Source organism: Cyclopterus lumpus, chromosome 19, assembly GCF_009769545.1.
Source record: "Cyclopterus lumpus isolate fCycLum1 chromosome 19, fCycLum1.pri, whole genome shotgun sequence".
Classification (NCBI taxonomy): domain Eukaryota; kingdom Metazoa; phylum Chordata; class Actinopteri; order Perciformes; family Cyclopteridae; genus Cyclopterus; species Cyclopterus lumpus.
Window position 1 is genome coordinate 10,947,066 of NC_046984.1, and position 20,411 is coordinate 10,967,476.

Genomic DNA, 20,411 nt, shown 5'->3' on the forward strand with positions numbered 1-20,411 from the left:
CATCATTTTTGTTATCCGTCTTTAATACAAATTAAAACTGAACGCAGGAATGACAGATTTTGCACAACAGAGGAAAATCAAACAAAAACATTCAACATTTTTCAGCGGAGCTGTTTTTTATTCAGTGATCACTTTACAGTGGGTGCAATATCATACTCTCAATGAACAGCACTATGTATATAATGTACATGGGGAGAATGAGGAGAAGTCAGAGATCAGATCAGACCACAATCTTTGCGTTACCCTCCTCTGAAAGGTACACTGGGTCATCCTGTTTGCACAGGTGTCAGCTCAGTTAGAGAGTGTATTCAGGTTATTGACAAGTGGAGTGCTAGTAAACCATTTAATTCATTAAGTCCTTATTTATTTCATACAACGCTCCAAATTCTTGTTGATGGCTGCACGGACACTTCAAAACTCGCAACCACTGGATAGTCGTCATAAGTGCTTCAAACCTTGATTGTTGAACTGTATGGTATAGATTCATCTAATATTCATTCATCATTCTAGTGGTGTACATGCAGAAAAAAAAGTCCTTAACACAGTGTTAAGCTCAGTCTGTCTACAAACCACGTGGTGTTTGTTGAGAAGAACCAGTCTGAACCATTTCCATTGCAATCTCCCAATGTGTTAATCTTTAAGGATGCTCTCTTAAACATATAATTATGTGTCTTCAGCACCATAGAATATGGCAAACAATCTGGGGCAATACACAGGTTTTCCCCTGGAAACAAGAGGGATTAGGGTGCAGTTTCCAGTAAGTAAAAATAATATAAAAAGACTATAAATATAGGCATATAATGCTAACTTTTAGGAGCAGAGTCAGCAGCAATAGTCAGTCCTTCTCACTATCAAACTCCATGACAACAGATCAAAAATAAGTCACAGATGCTTGTTGGTCTCTTTGTTCTGTCTGCTCGCAGAGTGAGACTTTTTAAAGTCCAAGTACAGTCTCAGGATAACACTTTGTTCATGTATATTCTGATTTGCGGATGTAGTTGGAAGGCACGTAGCCTCGTCGGCCTTCTGCCTCCCCCAGCCACCATTCACCGTTGCCGTTCATGTCCTTGAACTCCACTATCCGCAGCCGCTGATTGGCTGAGATGCTCAGTTCATTGGCACAACGGGCATCAAAGGAGTAGAGAGCGTAGTAAATCTAAAAGACAAATGAATAAAAACAAGGTCATCGTTAGTTTGTGTTTTATCCTAAAAGCAGTATTAACATGTCTGGTGGTCGTATCCCGGACAGCAGTGCACACCACACTACACGGATGCTTACCAGGATTGTTCCCTTTTTCTACAAATGGGATACTCCCTCATCAGAATCACTCAGATAAAGGTTTAACCTAATAGTTGCTAGAATCCCTTTAATAAATTGTCACACCTTGTTTTGATATGGTAAATCATTGCAGTCACACTAAATCTCACCTGATGACTATCTAATTCACTCTCATCTTCTGGTTCTGGTTCTGGCTCCGGTTCCGGTTCCGGCTCCGGTTCCAGCTCCGGCTCCAGTTCCGGCTCTGGCGCCGGCTCGTTGTACTCATCTCTGGAGTAAGAAGTTTTCTTCTGGCCACTTTCATCTCCATTTTTCCACTGGTATGAACTGTAGGTTTTGTCTGTGTGTCCATACCGCTGGGAGCGATTGTTTCTGAGTGAAGAATAAGAGTCTGTCTCCGAGAGGTCGGCCATCTCCTTGTGACTGCTCAGACTTGCATAACTCGCATCGTACGTGTCTCTGTGATTGCCTGAATGCCGGTAAGAAGGCTCGGAGTCTCTGTGATCGGAGGAATTTCGGTGCGTTTGGGGTGAGTATTCCTTGCGGTTTGAGGGATTTCTGGGGGAGGAGTTTATGGAGTTGCTCTGACTAGAAAGTTCAAGGTTGGGTCTATCTCTGTGGTGACTCCGACGAGATGAGGCGGAGTCCAGCGAAGGGTGCGGCGATGAATGAGTTTGGGGCTGCGATGTGGAAAAGCTGACGGTGGCCGTGTCCTGGTTAAAGGTCAGTGTGCTGTTGCTGTTTTGGCGGGAGAAAACAGGCGAGGAGCCGCCATAGCCCGACTCATTAGACGATTGGCTCTCAATGGAGACGTCTGATTGGCTCCTGCGCGGGTTGTAGGGTTTAAGGAAGGAGCTGTACACAAAACCCTTGCCGCCTGCAAAACCAAAAAAGCAAGAGAAGACATGGACATTTATTTTATTGATGTGTCACATATCAAAATATGTGGCTGATTGGTTCAATTCAAATCAGAGCTTGACCTACCGCCCCTATCAATTAGCCAGCGGTTGTTGCTACCCATGGGGTCCTGCTGCTTGATTACACCTACAAGGTCTCCCTCTAGTACAGAGATGTCCAGATCCTGCGCTGCATTGAAGTTTCTCTCTGCCTGGAAAAGTTTATCAGGACCATAGCGGACCAGAAGTCCTGCACGGTGCTCATCTGTCTGCATGATGTGGTTGGGCTGAAAGCGACAAGGACCAGACTTATGGTTAGATCAGGATCTCCTTGTGCCTTATTTCATGAAAGTATTCATTATTCATACGGTAGGGGCACAAATGGAATGAGAGCTCCACTCACAGGTGCCTGCATCTTTTTAGAGATCTGCTTCTCAAGAGTCTTCTTCTCTGAGGTCTTTTTCGTGGAGGCGGCTGGAGGAAGGTTCTCTGGGCAGAAGCTAAAGCTCTGCAGAAGTTGGAGAACTCGACCGTACTCTTCTTGGAACTTGGCGATCAGGTTGCCCTCTGTACCAGCTTTGTTAGAAAACTGGAGACAAAGGTAAACAAATCATCTGAGTTATTAAAAAAAAAAAGAGAAAATGTCCCACTTCCTTCAAAACCCTCATAAACAAAGTTACTCACAGCCTGTAGGAGGGGCCTCAGCTCTCCCAGTGTGGTTTTCATGAAGTTCTTCTGGGATTGAGCGAAAGCCCTCACACAGCCAGTAAACAGCTCCTCAGCTGCACCGTGGAACTTGGGGAGCTCGTCCAGAAGTTGTGCGTTGAGCGCCTCATAGTTGTTGCGCGCCGCCTGCAGCTCATCCTGTACGCGGCGGTCCTTGAGTCGGTCAGCGCGCTCCTTGCAGTTGTCGTAGTCCAGCAGCTTGTCGAAGCGCTTTTGGATGAGTTTGTGCGGTCCAGCGAACATTAGGAGGAGCTGGGTGAGCGGGTTGATGACTAAGGCCTCTGTGCGCTCCTTCTGCTCAGGGAATGGGGAAGAGGGTTGACAGAGAACGTGATATGATCAGAGGTCATTCCCAATGCACTTTTACAGCAACTAAGTCAGGCTAAAGGGAGGAAGAAGACGTACAAACTGTGTGAACTGTTTGTCGCTGATGCAGCGGTGAGCTCTCTGGAAACGCTCGGGGTCGAGGACACTTCGCTCCGTGTAGATGTCACAGAAGCTGATGGCTGCCAAGACCTTTACAGATGCTGATTCCTAGAGAGATGCATTGTATTACAGTCCATGTTGTTACAAAATAAGTAGTCTAAAACAAAGTATATATATATATATATATATATATATATATATATATATATATATATATATATATTGTGGAATATGTTTTGAATGTGCTGATAATGATAAATGGCAATTGTTGTACTATTCCTATGAAGAAAAGTCTCATAATCCTAATATAATACTGGGTCAAATAAGTATGAATTGAGAATTATTAAATGTGTGTTTTTTTTACAGACACTGGACACATGACCCATATGTAAAATGCTCCTACCCGTATATGTTGCAGGTACAGGGAAATGTCCCTGATAAAGGACTTGATGAGTCTCTCCTGCAGCCGGAACTTCTTCTCCGCCTCATCAAATGCTTCATCTTTAATCTGTGGACACACGACAGAGGACGAAGACAGACGGAGATCAGAACCAGCGCGTTTAAATGCACTACATTCACAACACCAACATGAGAAGTGATGTGTACCTGGGGTGATATTCCTGTGAGGTGTTTGAGGTGGCTGCTGACACGGTTGGATTTTTTGATAATGGAGTGCATGCTCAGCTTGGAGATCTTGTCGATGAACGTGTCCTCGTCGACTTTCCTGTATTTAACCACTGTGGGCAGCAGAGAGAGGACAGTTCAGACTTTGTGCTGGATGAATACTTTACCAAATACAGAAAAACAACTGCAGGGATTTTGTTTTTTTTACCAAGGTCCTTCCTGCGCTTGTACTCGTTGATGTTTACGTTGATCTCTTTGATGGCCAGCAGAGCTTTAGTCAGCTGGGGCCGATCGTGGTGGCTCTCCGGTGTGGCCCCCAGCAGCTCCATCAGCAGCAGCGGGTATCGCATCACCCGCTGCACCGGCTTGATTAAGAAAGAGCCGAGGTTGATGTAATTTGTTTTCCCCCTGGAGAAGTGACATAGACAGCAGATAGTGTTTGGTTGGAGGGAAAAATTAGAATATGTGAAGAGTCAGAGACTCTCACGTACAGTTGGCATCACAGCCACTATCACAGTCACAGCTATACAGCTATTGATTTATGTTCCCATGTTCATGTCACACATGTCTCTATATCATATGGATGGCATGATCCAATGATATGTAACCATCATCGCATATTCATATATTTAGATGATGATCAGTACAGTTTCTGGGAGACATAAAAGAACAGGAAAGGCACCATGAAAAAAAAAGTATTTGCTTAGCTTTAATGCGATCTAGAGGACAAATTCATTTTGCAACCAATTCAATTGCATAATGTAATCACTGTCTTCTAAAATAGAAATCTCTTCTCATTATCAAAAGATAATTTCTTGCTGTTGACATAATAAGGATAATACATTGGTGTTTGATTTATGGCATCTTATTAACCAATTTAAGATGAAGCCATTTCCATATCCAATGTCCATATTCATGTCAAAACATACATTCTTTATGGTGTTAGAGGTGGATTTTTGTTGACCAGATTTTCAGACCATAATGTTCCAATACTCTCATAATATTGAGAAAAGATCAGTGACTATAAATTGCTGTTGGTGTTTTAATCCAGAAGATGGCATTAGATGTTTCCCAGAATCAACAATTACTTTGCATATCCACAGAAGAGGGTGCTTATTTCTCTTCACAACAACAGTATGCAGAATTCCCATGCACGTGCAAACACCAACAATAGAATATGAGTTCACAGAGAGACACACACACACACACACACACACACAGGTCATTTCCAGGGGAGTTAATGAGCAATAGACATGCGAATCTCATGCTTGAAATCATGGCAACACTCTTGATGGAGACTTACCACTCGCGATAAATGGCCCTGTTGAAGGGAAGATTGGAAAGAGATAGAAAGATAACAAAAACAGAATAAATAAACCTATGACCTCATGATAAATTTTCAAGTTGAAGTTCAAATTGTGCAGCACGTAAAAGAGTTATGAGTATGACTTGAACTTTGGCAGGCCAATAAAAACAATAAAAAAGTCAAGCCAGCTGCACCCACGGTTGTCATGGTTTTGTTTTGTGAATTTTCTCTTACAGCTGGACAGTAGCCCAGTGTGGCAGTAAAACCTGGCAGTTTCTAGTAGGTGGCAGAACACGTGACCTTTTTAGAGCTCAATGGGCGGCAACATACGCACACACACTTAACAAAAGACTATTCTTTGTCTGACACAACAACACAAGAAAAGTGTATTCCAAAAGAAATGAAATACAACTTGATGTAAACAAAGGACACACACAGCTGTACACGTTCTTGTTCCTTTTGTTTAACAAGACTCCGTCCTGGAACCAGCACCTTTCATTTCTACGGCCTCTGGTCTAACAAAACCTGTGTTTATCTTCAAACACTGATTGCTGATTTACGGTGTAAACTCAAATATTTGCATCACTTATGGTGAAACCAGACGGGGCACATTTTTTCACCGCTCTACTTTACTGAGGAGCATTCAAGCTGCTTCATCGAAAAGGGTTCATGTTGCACAGAACAGGATCGGAGTAAAGGTATCTCTACAGAAAAATGTTTCAGACCTATTTAAAGATGTACTGCAGCTGTCAAATCCTGCCCATGAATCAAAGTTCAAAGTCTGCTAAAGAAACCCCATCATAAATGAATTCCATGTGACTATCATCTATCTGCCTTGAAATCCATAACAATGTGACTTTTTCAAAACATATACTGTGAAAATAGGAAATCTGAATGCCTCAAATGTTTCCAGACTCCATTTCAAAGTTATTATTCTCCTGCCATTACTTTCTCCACTTACTGAATGAACTCAATAGCCTTTTGTGGTTCGTGTTTTAATTAAACTGTATATTTCTGTTAGTGGCCACGCTTGCTCTCATGTTCTCATGCTTTTACACACACAAACATGCACATCTTTGGTAACTCAATTGCAAACTATTGTTGAAAGTGAAACACACAGGTCCAAGCTGAAATCTAAAAACTAGTGAGAGACATATTTCCCTCCTCTCAGTGACTTACCTCAGTCTCTCCAGACACTCCAACACGTGGTGCTGGATGTTTTTGTCCTTCTCATAACTCTCGAGCAGAGAGATGGCATCGTCATGGTTCTGACAGTAGATCTTGTACACCTCTTCCAGCTCTGCTTTGAACTCCAGAAATATATTTCCTGAGAGCATAGGGTAGAGAAACATAAAGGTCATGTGTTCAACAGGAGATGAAGGAGGAGGAGGAGGAGGATATATTTTACTTGTACGAGAAATTACACCAAAACAGACAAAAAAAGGTGAAGAAGTTTGTGGGGACAGATTTAAACTTTGGGGGCAAAACTCAAGTAGGAGTTAAAGAAACATCTCTCTGATTTCTTTTTTTCCAACTTCCTCCAACGATGAAAAAAATGCGCTCAAAGTCTTAGTCAACCAATAAAATGTGATCAGGTGACAGTTTATGATGTGAATAAAGTACTAAGCAACAGCATGCAGGGAAAAGGACATACGTCACAAGACAAGCATCTTGTAAAAACGGTCTTCTTACCGATTGAGTCTGCGTCCTGCAGTGTTTCAAACAGGCGTCGTGACAAGTCGATCACTGAGCTGATGTTGCCAAAGAGCCCATCAAAGTCCACATTCTTTACCTTTTAGGAAATGCAGATAGAAAGTTTGAAAACTGTGATAAAAGTTCCTTTGTGCAATTTTTCTTTTGGAGCATCCTGGTTATGTTTTGTTTTAATAGCTTTAATTTAGAAACCTAGGAAAGCTCTTAGCCCGGGTTTGAGAAACCTGTGTAAACCAGCTGGAGTCTGTGGCATGTAAACACCTGATACAGGTTTCCGGTCATACTGCCATGTTCACAGGTACAACACAAAAATGACAATGCCATGATGATCTACATGCTGTCAATTAAAAGTGAAAGTCAGTGTAATGTAGACGAGACATTTTGATGTCGCTCTCATCTTTCATAAAGATTAGATAAAGGAGGTACAGTAAATTCAGCAAAGTGCAGTCAGACACCAATCAGAGGAATGTATATTTATGTATACTGAGAGGCAAATAACCAGGTTTCTCTGCAGTATGCTCCATGTAAACATCATATCCCAAATATGGTCAAAGTGTATCTGTTACTTTAAATTGTTTGATGTTTTCTCTTTGCTCAAACTCAAACTGTTACTCTTGGAGCTGAATAATATTTCACAACCACCTCATATTAACCTTAAAATGCTGTAGTGAAAGGGACACCATCCCTTGTAATGTGTTAGCCTTTACAAAGGATGGGATAAATATATACTGTAAATCCATCTTTTACAGTGTTTTCAACCTCCACTGCATCTTTTTACCTGCTTCTTCTGCAGTGGCTCGATGATCTCCTCGACACACATCTGCAGGTCTTTGATGTAGTCCTTCTCAGTCTGCAGCAGCTCCTCGATGACCTTTGACCTCTTCTCCATCATCCTCAGCTCGGGATCCTCGGTGCCTGTGCCGGCAGCGGGGGTCGAGTCCGAGGTCGGGGTTGAATCTAGCGGTTTGGGTTGGGATGACAGGAGCGTCATCTCTGGAGAGACAGGAAAGGAGACAGATTTAGCTCCATCCAAACTGAACTGAACATGGTTTTCAATCTTAATCTTCTCTGTTATTGTTGTAATATTTTTGATGGGCAGTATTAAGGGTCAATCTATGACAAATCTATCAATTTCTGCTCATTGGTTGCCATGAAATTGGCATACACACAAAGCGTGGTGTAATAAAACCCACAAAAGGGGTAATTCTAAAGATGTCAAAGTATGAAAAGGGAAATAGAAAAATGTTCCCAGCCCATGTATCCATTCATTGTTTCCAAACATACTCCTGCCCGCCCACCCACCCGGCCCACCCTTTACTCTTCCTCATGTCTGACTAGCTTTTGATCAATGTCTCTGCTCTCACTGCCAGAGGGCTGATCTCTGGGGGTGTCTGGGACAGGAGGGAGAGCCTGGTTCATGCACCACTGCTCGTTATGAATGGACCCCAAACTGGAGTGGACTCAGGCTCTTTGTGTGTGGCACAATGGCCTGTGACAGCAACTACAGACGTACAGGCTCTCAGGGACCAAGCAGGCATTAAAGAAGAGGCAGTTAGAGGGGGACTGAGGGAACAGAGATAACAGTACTGGAGAGTGATGATACATGTTGTATTATATAAATCCTCTCGTCTGCGATCTGTATCTTTTATTAGTGAGACATTAAGCTCTCAGGTTCAAAGAAGATGTCTCGTGCTGCTCTGTATTTTTGTTATTGTCAACAAATCTTATAAAAAGATAACTAAATTGTTTGTATATCAAAAGTCTGAGTTTATTTCTTTCTGTCATTGACCTCCATTGCCATCCAAAAACTCATCAAATCAATTAAGCCTGTTGGACTTGCTGACATGTTCCTTTATCACCATGAACATCATGAGAACCAAATCTGCAGCTATAAAAAGTCCAGAAAAATGTTCTCCTGTTGAAGTAACGTTTGCTAAATCCTGCAGTTTTAGGGTCGGCTGTTGCTCATGGGGGAGAGTGGTCGTCCCGCAACCGCAAGGTACTTGGTTCGATCCCCGCACTCCCCATAGTTGCATGTCGAAGTGTCCTTGAGCAAGACTCTGAACCCCCAGTTGCTCCCTGGGCGCTTCACTGCAGCCCACTGCTCCTTAATAACTAAGGATGGGTCAAATTGCAGAGAAGAATTTCCCCACGGGGATCAATAAAAGTGTACATTTCATATTTGTTTTCTTTTTAGGATATCATTTACACCATATCTTAAGATGGACGACTTCAGTAGGAACAAATTGCAGAGCGGGTCAAAAAGCATCATGAGATGGACTAATATAATGTTAATGTTATCTCTTCGTAAGTGTGCCTGCGAAGTGTTGTGAAGCAGCAGAAACACGTGCTACAAGTTAGATATAAATATATATAAAATATATTTTGATTGGATCAGTGGTGTAAAATGACCATAAATGAAACTGTGGAGGGGAAACACTGCTATAGTTCTGTCACACCTCAACATGTGACGTGTTGTGTTGACAGACGAGGGAGACGTCACCTCTGCTCCTTGAACAGATGCTGTCAGGGACTAATGAAGTTAACCCTGCTTACCCTCATTACCCCATGCACTTGAACACACACACACACACACACACACACACACACACACACACACGCACTGCCTGTTGCACCGTCATAGTTTTGTCACAGTCACATAAAAGCAGTTTCTTGACATTTTTTATCCAAACTGTGACCACTGATCACGAGAGTATCGATTGAGGATCAAACGTAAAACCTTGCAAAACTTGATTGAAGTTTTTTCACATTTAGATATTTTATGACCCGACTGCGTGTCTGATCCTCGGGCCACCTGGCTTTTGTCTCCCTAGCACCCTGACCTCATCTCTCTTTCTTCACGTGACTCGGCTAAAGCACTTTTCTCACTGTAGCACCACATCTCCCTGCAGCATCCGTCACTGCTGCTCTGTTAACACTCCAGCATTTCCACACTGGTGAGAAAGTAGCTCACTAATGGGGTTTTAAAGTCATACAGCAGCAACACAATACAAAGAGAGGCTGAAAACAAAAGGCTCATTCCCGTGTTTGATCACACACACACACACACACACACACACACACACACACACACACACACACACACACACACACACACACACACACACACACACACACACACACACACACACACACACACAATCAATCAAATGCTCCACTTCACATGGTTAAATACGCAGCTATTTCAATCATAACCAACCTGCGAAACAGCATGACCAGAATTTAACCCACTTCTATGAAATTCCACTTTCCTTTGTTCTGTGAAGTATTGTAAAGAGGGCACAGGCATCTTGTTTGTACACAAGTACAATACACCTCATTAATTTCAAATCTGTTGTAACTACTGCAAACTGCTATTTATCATTTAGTGAAAACATTCCTTATCTGACTACTGAATTTGAAAGAAATACATAACATTAATTCACCAATTACACAATCGGAAGTGCCCGTAAAATGAGGCGTAACATAATCTGCCTGTGGAACTGGATCTGCCCGTGGCACTCTGCAGTAACAGGAAACACCCGCATAACAATCGCTTCTCATGAAGCATTAGCATCTAATGAATCACACACCTGTGACTGGATGTCAACAATCAGAGACACAAAGCAGTCAGTGCAAACAACAACCTGCACTATGGTATCAAGCCAGCAAACTCACAAGGTTTTCTAATTAAGAAAACAAAGTATTGAGGGAATTTCTATTCTGAATAAAGACTTGTTTTCCTCTCAATCTGGTACAACCATAGACTGTATATAAGAAGTTGACTTCTTATTTACGTCACCCGTTGGTTTGTGGATTGCCGTTTTGAAGCCTCAAGTTCAGTATTTTGTCCGTCGCCATGTTTTTTTGCAACCAGAAGTGACACAAAGGGGTGGAGCCAAGTTCAACTGAACAGTACAAAGTAGGCACGCCCTAAAGTATACCCTGCTTTATGGTCTATATACTCTAAATGGGACCACAATTTAATACATGAACATTATGGTGAATTGGAGAAGACTTGAAACTAGAGACCATGTAGAATGTTTACTGAGGTAATAAATCAAGTAAGAAGTTGGGTAATTCTTTTTTTTTTACTTCGCCCTCTGGTGGCCAGTAGAGAGCGACTTTAAAGCACTTCCGCATAGGCTTCACTTTTCAGAGCCAAGAGGTTGCTGATTATAATACAATGTCATTTGATGACTATACACACCTGGTGACTGCTTATACAATATCTGCAATATGACAACCATTAACGCGCTTACTGCAGCTGATAAGAAGGCAACTATTATAGTAATTATGCAAAAAGCAATGTATTGCATTTTTAGTCCAAACAGGTTAAACATAAGAGATGTTTAAACTCTACATGGGGAAGAAAACTGTTTAATTACATCTGGGTGTGTATGTTTTGCAGGATCATTATGTGCTGTGACTAATAGAATACGCCTTGGATGAATACAGTATATGTAAACACACACACAACATACACAGACACAAACCCACACACAAACTGAAGAAGTGACATGGATGAAACCGTATGATCGACTCTTTATGGGTATCAAACATCCAGACGAGGAACAACGTGGATCATGACTCGGCAGGGGGCGTGGAGGTGTCTGCACAGAAAGCGGGCAGCACGGGGGTTAATAAATGAGTTGCATTCGAGCGCTGACCTGGTTACTCATGTTAGAGAGTTTAGAATAATAAAACAAAGAGACTGCCTGTGTAATGTCCTGGTACATAGGGGGTTATGGGTTGTACAGGGGATGGGAACTGATAATTAAATCTGCGGTTTTCTGGGACAGTCACAACAGGGAGTGTGCTTAATCGCAGTAGAAATCAGTGTGCCACTCCTGCTATCTTCAGACACTCAGTCTGACAGCAGTGATACTCACAACTGACACATCAGCACAGGTCATCAAGGATTTGAACAAAAGACAATACTGGATATCGCACAAACAAAGAACAGCATGCATGGCTTCAGGTTAACCAAAGATGAGTGAGATTATGAGTGTTTGATGACACATACTCGGACTATGAGTTATGGTTATTGTCTAATTTATATGATTTCCTGCTTTGACCAAAACCTTAGTGTTAAGTTTTACTTAATCTTTACCACTTTCGCCCACTTGAATGCATGCGGTGATGTTCATAATATTCATTTGAATTTAGAAAAACACATTAAGTACTACAATGTCCATCTGCCATTAGTTACATTTTTGGATAGGTTACACAAATACATTTTGTATCAAAGAATGGCATGTTAAAGATTACAAATTAAATGTGACTGTCCCATAGTAATGCTTTCCTGATGAATATTAAAATATATTTAAAAGGAGAAGGAGGAGAATATTCCTTGTAATGTTTGCTCTCTCCAATGCACTGCGCTGCCTGCCCCGCACACAGACGAAAAGAGAGCAAGAGAGAGAAAAGAGAAGACGGTGAGGCTTCACGCACCTGCTGCTTGGAAAATGTCTTCAAACCACTTTAAAAACAAGCATGCACACACCCACACACACACACACACATAGTGGTTCAAACAACGCCACCCATTCTATGATAGTCCATTGCCAATCTGAGACTTGTAGAGGAGTGAGTGTCCCGCTGCAGAAACTCCATTCCAGATCTCCAATTACCATGAGAATGGATGGGAACCCGGCATCATGAAACACACACACACACACACACACACACACACACACACACACACACACACACACACACACACACACACACACACACACACACACACACTCTCTGGTACAGAATAAAACCTTCGCTGCTTGTTGCTTAGAATGAGATGAGAAAACTGATCTGATACATATTAATGGACATAGTACACAATGTTAGCAGGTTTCATATACACACGGTCTGCTTTGAGTATACTACATTGTGTCACACCACATACTCAAACTGTGCTTGGAACTAGTATGTAGTGTGGAATGGGGACAATGTAACTTTTACACCTTAATCCTCGCCTCTTTTAAAGTTGTCAAGACAAGCATCTTCATTGTGGTTAACTTCAGATCCTGATTGGTTGACTGTCTGTCCTTCACATGTTTACGTCGGGTGTCACATGAGATTCATTACTGAGCTTAATTTATATATTTGTTAAAAAGGCATCTAATTGAATGTTATATTTCATCTTTTATTTTTTGCTTTTACGCCTCATGAACTCACATTTGGCTTGTGTAATCTTTGTTAGGGGTTTTACTGAGTAGCAAGGATTAAGTCCAGTTCTTTGAATAATCTGTTTCATGTTTCACATTTTACTGACACAATGCCTAGATTCAACATCTTCCCCTCAATCCTCCTAAGTTATCTTGCACTTAAAGATATTTGTAACTCTTTAATATAACTACAACATCATCCAAGTAAACTTCTTTCCAGAATATGTTTCTCTTAAACAACTGTGACTGCTGCAAAACTGTAGCAAATCCAGTTTTCACACAATAGTTTTTTGAATTATGTTCCACTAATAGCAGTGTTGTCCTGCACAGGGCGAGCTAAGGTCGGACACAATCGGTGCTGTGTGCGTGCGCTCTGCTCCAAAGTTCACAGCAGAATGCACAGTCGCTATGGCAACACTAATAGCTGGGGCCCTCCTCATATCAAGCCAAGTTTTTGAGAACAAGGAGTGGCCTCGCTGAAATAATCACATGGGAAACTCTTTGTGAGTTTGTTCAGTTGGGACATGAGAATAAGTTGATACAAGCTCTTGAAAACGCACAACTTGCAAGCCATAACTTGCAATTAATACGTTATGTATTAAAAGATAATCCGCTGGCAACTGGCATAAGAAAAATATGTCAGCACAGGCAGAGTAAATATTAGCAAGACTCTTAAAGGGCATCAAGCTGTTACACAGGGTCACTTTGTGTTTTAGAAGAAAAATAGCAGCACTTCTTGGCAGAAACAAAATCTTACATGTTGAGCATATTTTTGAATCAGCCAATTGAGTGAGCACACACTTATTTTGCTATATATTTGCCCTTTTTGTCCAGACTTTTGCCATCAGGAAGAAGGTCCTTTAAAAAGGAAAAAGGGGGAGTTCATTCAGTGACATACCATCCTGTTTATCTTGTTTTAGGGTCAAATGTCAAAAGGTCACATTCCTGATCCTGGCAGAATCTCTCAGCAACCTTTATGTAGCATTTTTAGGAATTTCTTGTAATTACAGCAATCCATTCAGTCATTATAAGAGCAGGTTGTGTGCTGATACATGTAGCATTCAGCATGCAATTTTCTCCAGAAAACCCTGTGTTTAGTGTCTACTATTGGACACCAATGATACAACTCTTGTCTGCAGGTGGATAACACAACAGTCTAATTAAAACGTTGAATAAATAAGTTGCCACAATGCTGCATGGCAAATGGGACCAAGACCGTGGTCTCTGGCTTCCTTGGAATTTCTCATTTAGTCTCACTTCTATGACGAACAATGTGCAATTACTTCAAGAGACCATCAGTTTTGCATATGTGCAGAGAGCCATGAGAGAGAGAGCTAGTCAAAGGAGAAGCTGTACCGTCTTCAAGTTAATAGAGAAGGAGAATGGGTCTATTGGGTCCCGCAGGTGCTTTGCTGATACAACATATACAAAATGGCTATGGCTCCAAATGCAAAGGAAAAGCTGTAAAATTACACTTTCTCCATTTTGATATGGCCATCTTCCATTCAGTCTGATGACTCAGAGACTTGCACCTGTGTGGGAAGATATTTGAGTGTGAAGATATTTGAGTGTGAAAACTTTCTTGAGAGGGTTGAGATGACTGAACTTGCAGCATTATATCCGTTGAGAATTGTATGACAAGTGAAGACAAAGATCTGCCTGAGGGCTTTATGAGTTTTCCCACAAGTAAACAAGAAAATGTACCTAAAACTGTTCTAGGCATTGTGCAATGATTTACCTAAAAAAGGTAGCCTTTCTTTGTATTCCTTAAAATACAACCACGCATTTAATGTTTTACTGCTATCGACAAAAATGTAAGCCGGTGAATGTAAACGCTCTCTAACCAAAGCATAAAGGCTAGATTGTTTACTATACCTTTCTGTTGAATTGCTCAGTGCAGCTGTAATATTCAATAAACTGAATTGACAGACACTAACACCAAATAATCAGGTTTGCTACCGCTCTTAAAATTAAACTAAAATTATTAATATATACAAACCGATACTGTAATGTACATTTACATCTCGGGGAAATACTTCCCTGATATTGATATAAGTGGCTCTTTTACTACAGCTAGTGTTTGACTTTGACACCCTCATCTACTGCCAATAGTGAGTCTCTACCACAAAAGACAGTACAATAATCACTGTATATATGAACATGAAAATGAATTAGCCGCCAAAGCTAATGTAAAAACAGGTTAATTTTCAGGTAGACTTTGATTATGAACATGACTAGTATGAATGCAAGAGGAGTGACAACCACATCAACTGGCTCTGTGAATAACACCTCCTCAAGAGTAAATGACTCCTGAAGGCAACATCCACCAGGTCAAAGATCAGTTGTCTTTTCCCACACTTCCATCTGAAAAAGTACAGATGAAATCAGTCTTCTTACTCAAGCAGGTACCAGTAGCATCCTCTAACCTGGGACTGAGAGGCATGATGCGTTTTTAACACTTATGTGCTGAAGTATGTGTGGACAACACTTAATATGGAGTATGTAAAAACTCATATTTTGTCAAAGCTTCTTCCACTATGAACTTGGATTGTTTCAACATTAACCAAAGACATTGGACAATGTTAAAGATCTTCAACTAACAGACCTACATAAAACTTAAAAAGAAAAGCAATAAGGAAAGAAGTGCATGCACAGCATGGGAGGGTGACCACCACTGACTCATGCATACGTTTAGACTAATGAGCTAAATTGTTTTTTCCGCTTGCCAGCAGTGAGATAAGACGTCTTTAGAGCAATGTTGTCAGACGATCTGAGATCTCTTTTTAACTCCCAACTCTCCCACCCCACCCTCGTACCGCTGCCCACCAATAGCAGCGACTGCTCAAGGATTACAGAGCATACGCTCCCAGATCATAGCTGGATGACGACACGTTACTCACACAGACGCTCAAACACTGTCCATACAGCACAAGACAGTCTTCAGTTCAAGAGTGCGACCATAAACAGAAATCCAAGTGCATACTTACACACACACACACACACACACACACACACACACACACACACACACACACACACACACACACACACACACACACACACACACACACACACACACACACACACACACACACACACACACACACACAATAGGTATTTTCTTTCAAATATTAAAATATATTCAACTGTTAAGATATCTATTCCTAAAAGAAAGAACACATTTTGCTTATTATGTTGCCTTTTTGGGATAAACCTACAAGCCTGTAGCAGCAGCACATGCACACACAGAACGTGCATAACACAATCTATAACTAGACCCAGCTTCTGCTGTGCACCAAGCTCTATAGATTTTTCCAACCCAGAGAGAGGTCTCATATATCTCAAACTTGGTTACCGAGAACAAATGCCCTTAAACATGCTCGAAAAGCCTCGGCTATCACCTCAATGTCACTGAATCACGGCGTAAGCCCAATAAGCACTGCACCGAGATGGCCTAATGTTTTTAGCCACGCTATTAAATGCTTTACTCGACCAAACCCCTGACAGAGCTGAAACAGTTTAACAAGATTAAAGGATGACAAGACACTGCAGAAGGCAAGCATGGTGCATTGTGTGTGTGTGTGTGTGGGTTTTAATTTTTTAAATGGCGTCATCTCTCAAATAAGCCTCTGTAGGACCTCACAAGCTCTCTCACACACACACACACACACACACACACACACACACTCATGCACACACACACTGAGATTTGGTCTAGTCTTGCAGTGAAGGAATCAGGCCAGTGCTGGCCACCGCCTGGCACCAGACAGACCCCCGCCATCTACTCACCATGCTGACGCTAGGGATTAATACTTGGACTCCCAATGTGTGGTGGGGGCCGATGTGTACTGTGTGTGTGTGCGCGTGCACATGTTTCTAGGTAACTGGGGGATGGGTCAGGGGGCGCCACCTGCTTCTTCTCAGACACAATGAAGTGAGTCAGAAGAGTGCTCTCTCTTTCTTCGATTCCTTATGAAACAGGCTTGAACACACACACACACGCACACACACACACACACACACACACTCTCTCTCACACACACACACACACCTACCTTCAGATGTAGTATTAGTTTGTTTTCATGTTTACAGAATACTGCACTGTTGAACCTTTCTCAGTGTTAACAGGTGATAATAGCATTGCCCTAGGGATGGGGATTTAATATCAACACTGAGTGCAGGCCAATTGAAATGTGTAATTAAGCATCAAATGCCAGATTAAATGACACATGAAGAAACATTATTGGACTATATTTCATTTCATATGTTTTTAGTTTGACACTGATGGAAGGCCACGTTTTTAAAATCCTCTAAACTTCCTCTAGAAGTATCACAATGTTAAAGTACTGTTTTGCTATCTGAACTGAAGCTCAGATATTGTATTGACCACCATTGTGGAAAGAGTTTAAAAGAGTTCAAATAACAAACCAAAGTTGACTGTCCGCAGAACTTCATATAACTTGGTGGACTTTGTAACATTTGGGCTTGGGTGTTTATATATTGTTTGTATACAAAACATACTTGAAATTATCTCTAAAACAAAGCAGCTTCACTCATCATGAACTGCTGTTTTAATTCTATCCATGTCTGAAACCAACCATCAACTGAACTTGTTGTGGGTGCACATACCATCAGTGAAGAAGACTATTGCAGCAAAAATGAAAACTGCATTCAGGTAGAATGAGAGCGAAGAAAAGAAAACCAGAACCCACAAAACCTGTCCTGCAGGTCCGTACGCCAACAAATTCCTGACAGCTCACTTTCCTGTGAGATAGATGATACCGACATATGCGCATGCACACACACACACACACACACACACATACACACGCACACACACACACGCACACGCACACGCACACGCACACACACACACACTCTAAGGAAGTAAGTCTGGCTAGTCAGCCCTTTGAAGCGCCCATCATTGATTAGAAGAGCACCTCTCGAGGTCACCAATAATAAGAAGAGAGACACCAAAGACTGTCGACCTCTCCCCCCTGTTTTATCTAAAGGGATTAGAAAGTAAAATAACCCATGCAAACCATGTTCCCCCTTTTTTGTCAAGATCTGTGAAGTGAAGTGGAGTTGTACCTGCGCATCACATAATCACCTCATGTTGTGCAAATACCGCATGAGTACATTCTCTCACATGACTCCTTGTATTTACCTTTGTTTTGTTTCCTGGTAGTGGCGAACTGGGACGTTCGCAGGGAGCTCGGAGCGGTCTTCCTGTAGAAGCTGTTACGATCTAGCGAGCCCACGTAAACAGGCTTGCGACCCCGTTTTGAACCAACGCTCCCGGCGCTCGACTCGTATCCCTTTTCCTGATCGTCGTTGTGCCGGTATATAACGGGATCCTCAAAAGAGTGCATTTCCCTGAGCTGCTGCTCAACCCATTGCTCACAGTGTGTCTTGCTATCTTTTTTCGGGTATTCCTCACAATCTACGGACGTGGAACGCAAATCCCGATATCTGTCTCCGGCCTTGCAGCGGGAGCGATCGCCTTCCCTGGGATTGTAGCGGTCTTCATTCGCATGGTCGTAGTTTCCCACAGTCCTCCGCTCGTAGTGCTCCCGTGCTCTGTAGTGGTCTCTTCTTCTGTGCTCATCGTTCCTGTCATCCCCTGGATCCTGGTACCTTTCCCTGTAACCACAGTGCTCGTCCAGTTCAGAGTCGTACTGGCCCCTTCCTTTACTTGTGTAAGTTTCCTCACCCCTTTGATTATAGTCATCTCTGTCCCTGTAGTTATCTTCTCTACGATCATATCGCTCCTCTGCGTGCCGGTCCTTACATTTTCGCTCATCATAGTAGCGGTCCTCCTCTCTACGCTGGTAGTGTTCCTTTTCTCTATAGCGATCACTCTCTTTAGAATCATAATAATCCTTCTCGCTGCCCCTGTAATTGTCTCGGCGAGCGTAAGTGTCTTTATAATCACAGGAGTCTTCATACTCACTGTTGTAACTGTCAAGTTCTCTGGGATCGTGTTTACGGTGTTTCCTGCTGTCAGAATATTGCTGATCTCTGTCGTCACAGCGCTCGTTGTATTTCCTGTCATAATGGTCCCTGTGGCTGTATTTTTCCTTACGGTCACACTCCTCCAATTCTCTACGATTCCTGTGGTCATAACGGTCCTTTTCTCTGTCCCAATCGTCTCTTCTTCTTCTGTCCTCGTCCAATTTACCAAACCCTTCTTGAGTTCTTATGTCATTATTGGCTTGATTTTGTGGCACTCTGCTGTAGTCCTGGTGCCTGTAATCCTCAGGGCCCTGGTAAAAACAATGTCCGCCTTTCCATTCAGATACCCTCACATTTAGGTGACCATCCTCTGAACCAGGGTGGAAGTAAACGTCTTGGCCTTGAGGCCTGTTCTCTTGGTAAGCTGCCTTGTGCAGGTCATCATACTCTCGACTGGGTTGCTGGCAGACATTACCCTGTCTAATTTGGGCTTGGTTCTCCCATTGTGCTGGCCATGGAGCTGGCACATGCACTGGATGTGGCCCTGGCCCACCTCCATGCACCATCATGCCGCCATGTACTGGCATGGGGTAGCCTGGAGCTGGAACTGGGTCACCAGGGCTTGGCAACATGACGTGACCGGGAGGAACAACTCCATATGCAGAATATCCAACCTGTTGCTGCTGAAGCTGAAGTTGGTGTAGTTGTTGAATATGTTGCAGATGGGCTATCCTCTCTCTCTCTCTAGCCCAACCAGCATCCCCCAGCTCCTCCACACTCTTCCCTCTCCTTACCGGGCCACCAGCTGCATAGTTCCAATCCACTGGACCAAATATGACTGGGTTGCCATAAACCACCGGGCTCTTCATGGCTCTTGCTGTTTAAATCAGCCGCCCCCCCAGTGCTGAGACAGTTTCCTGTTCAACGTGGCGTCGTCCCTCTTTCCAAAGTCCTGCATTCCATAACAAAGCGCTGTGGGAGACTCCACCTGACAGGCATATTGTCTGTAACTCTCCCACTTGTTTTCTCTGTCTCCTCTCCACTGCCTCAGCAAGACTGCCTGACCCAAGCACCTCCCAACCCTCAGAGTAACCAAATCGTACCCTCCCCGCAGCTATCTCAGCGAATCGTGGGAGGAGGGGGGGGGGGGGGGGTAAGGTTATTGAAGGAGGAGCCTCCTTGGGTTAATGATTCAGTAGAGTCACATGAGTGGAGGATTAGCCCGACAGCCCCTCCCATTGTTTCAATTGGCTAGTACCTCTGTCTGCAGGAAAACAATCTGCCTGCAGATTTTCTTTGATGGAGGACGAAGACTAACT

General features: G+C 42.6%; 1 protein-coding gene across 3 annotated transcripts in view; it reads right to left on the reverse strand.

Moving 5' to 3' along the window:
• Nucleotides 1–342: 342 nt before the first annotated feature.
• The window catches only part of dnmbp (dynamin binding protein), a 42,374-nt gene continuing 22,305 nt past the window's right edge, over nucleotides 343–20,411 (reverse strand). The window contains exons 1-14 of one of the 3 annotated variants that reach the window (XM_034558558.1): nucleotides 18,305–20,150; nucleotides 7,749–7,963; nucleotides 6,950–7,049; nucleotides 6,437–6,584; nucleotides 5,255–5,272; nucleotides 4,160–4,359; nucleotides 3,934–4,064; nucleotides 3,731–3,835; nucleotides 3,307–3,435; nucleotides 2,860–3,195; nucleotides 2,579–2,764; nucleotides 2,264–2,462; nucleotides 1,429–2,156; nucleotides 343–1,156 (exon numbers count right to left, since the gene is read on the reverse strand). In XM_034558558.1, the coding sequence (XP_034414449.1) occupies nucleotides 971–1,156; nucleotides 1,429–2,156; nucleotides 2,264–2,462; nucleotides 2,579–2,764; nucleotides 2,860–3,195; nucleotides 3,307–3,435; nucleotides 3,731–3,835; nucleotides 3,934–4,064; nucleotides 4,160–4,359; nucleotides 5,255–5,272; nucleotides 6,437–6,584; nucleotides 6,950–7,049; nucleotides 7,749–7,963; nucleotides 18,305–19,961 (4,338 nt within the window). In that variant the 5' untranslated portion in view covers nucleotides 19,962–20,150 and the 3' untranslated portion in view covers nucleotides 343–970. Of the gene's footprint in view, nucleotides 1,157–1,428; nucleotides 2,157–2,263; nucleotides 2,463–2,578; nucleotides 2,765–2,859; nucleotides 3,196–3,306; nucleotides 3,436–3,730; nucleotides 3,836–3,933; nucleotides 4,065–4,159; nucleotides 4,360–5,254; nucleotides 5,273–6,436; nucleotides 6,585–6,949; nucleotides 7,050–7,748; nucleotides 7,964–18,304; nucleotides 20,151–20,411 lie in introns of those variants that run through there. The other 2 variants (XM_034558556.1, XM_034558557.1) reach the window with 2 other exon arrangements.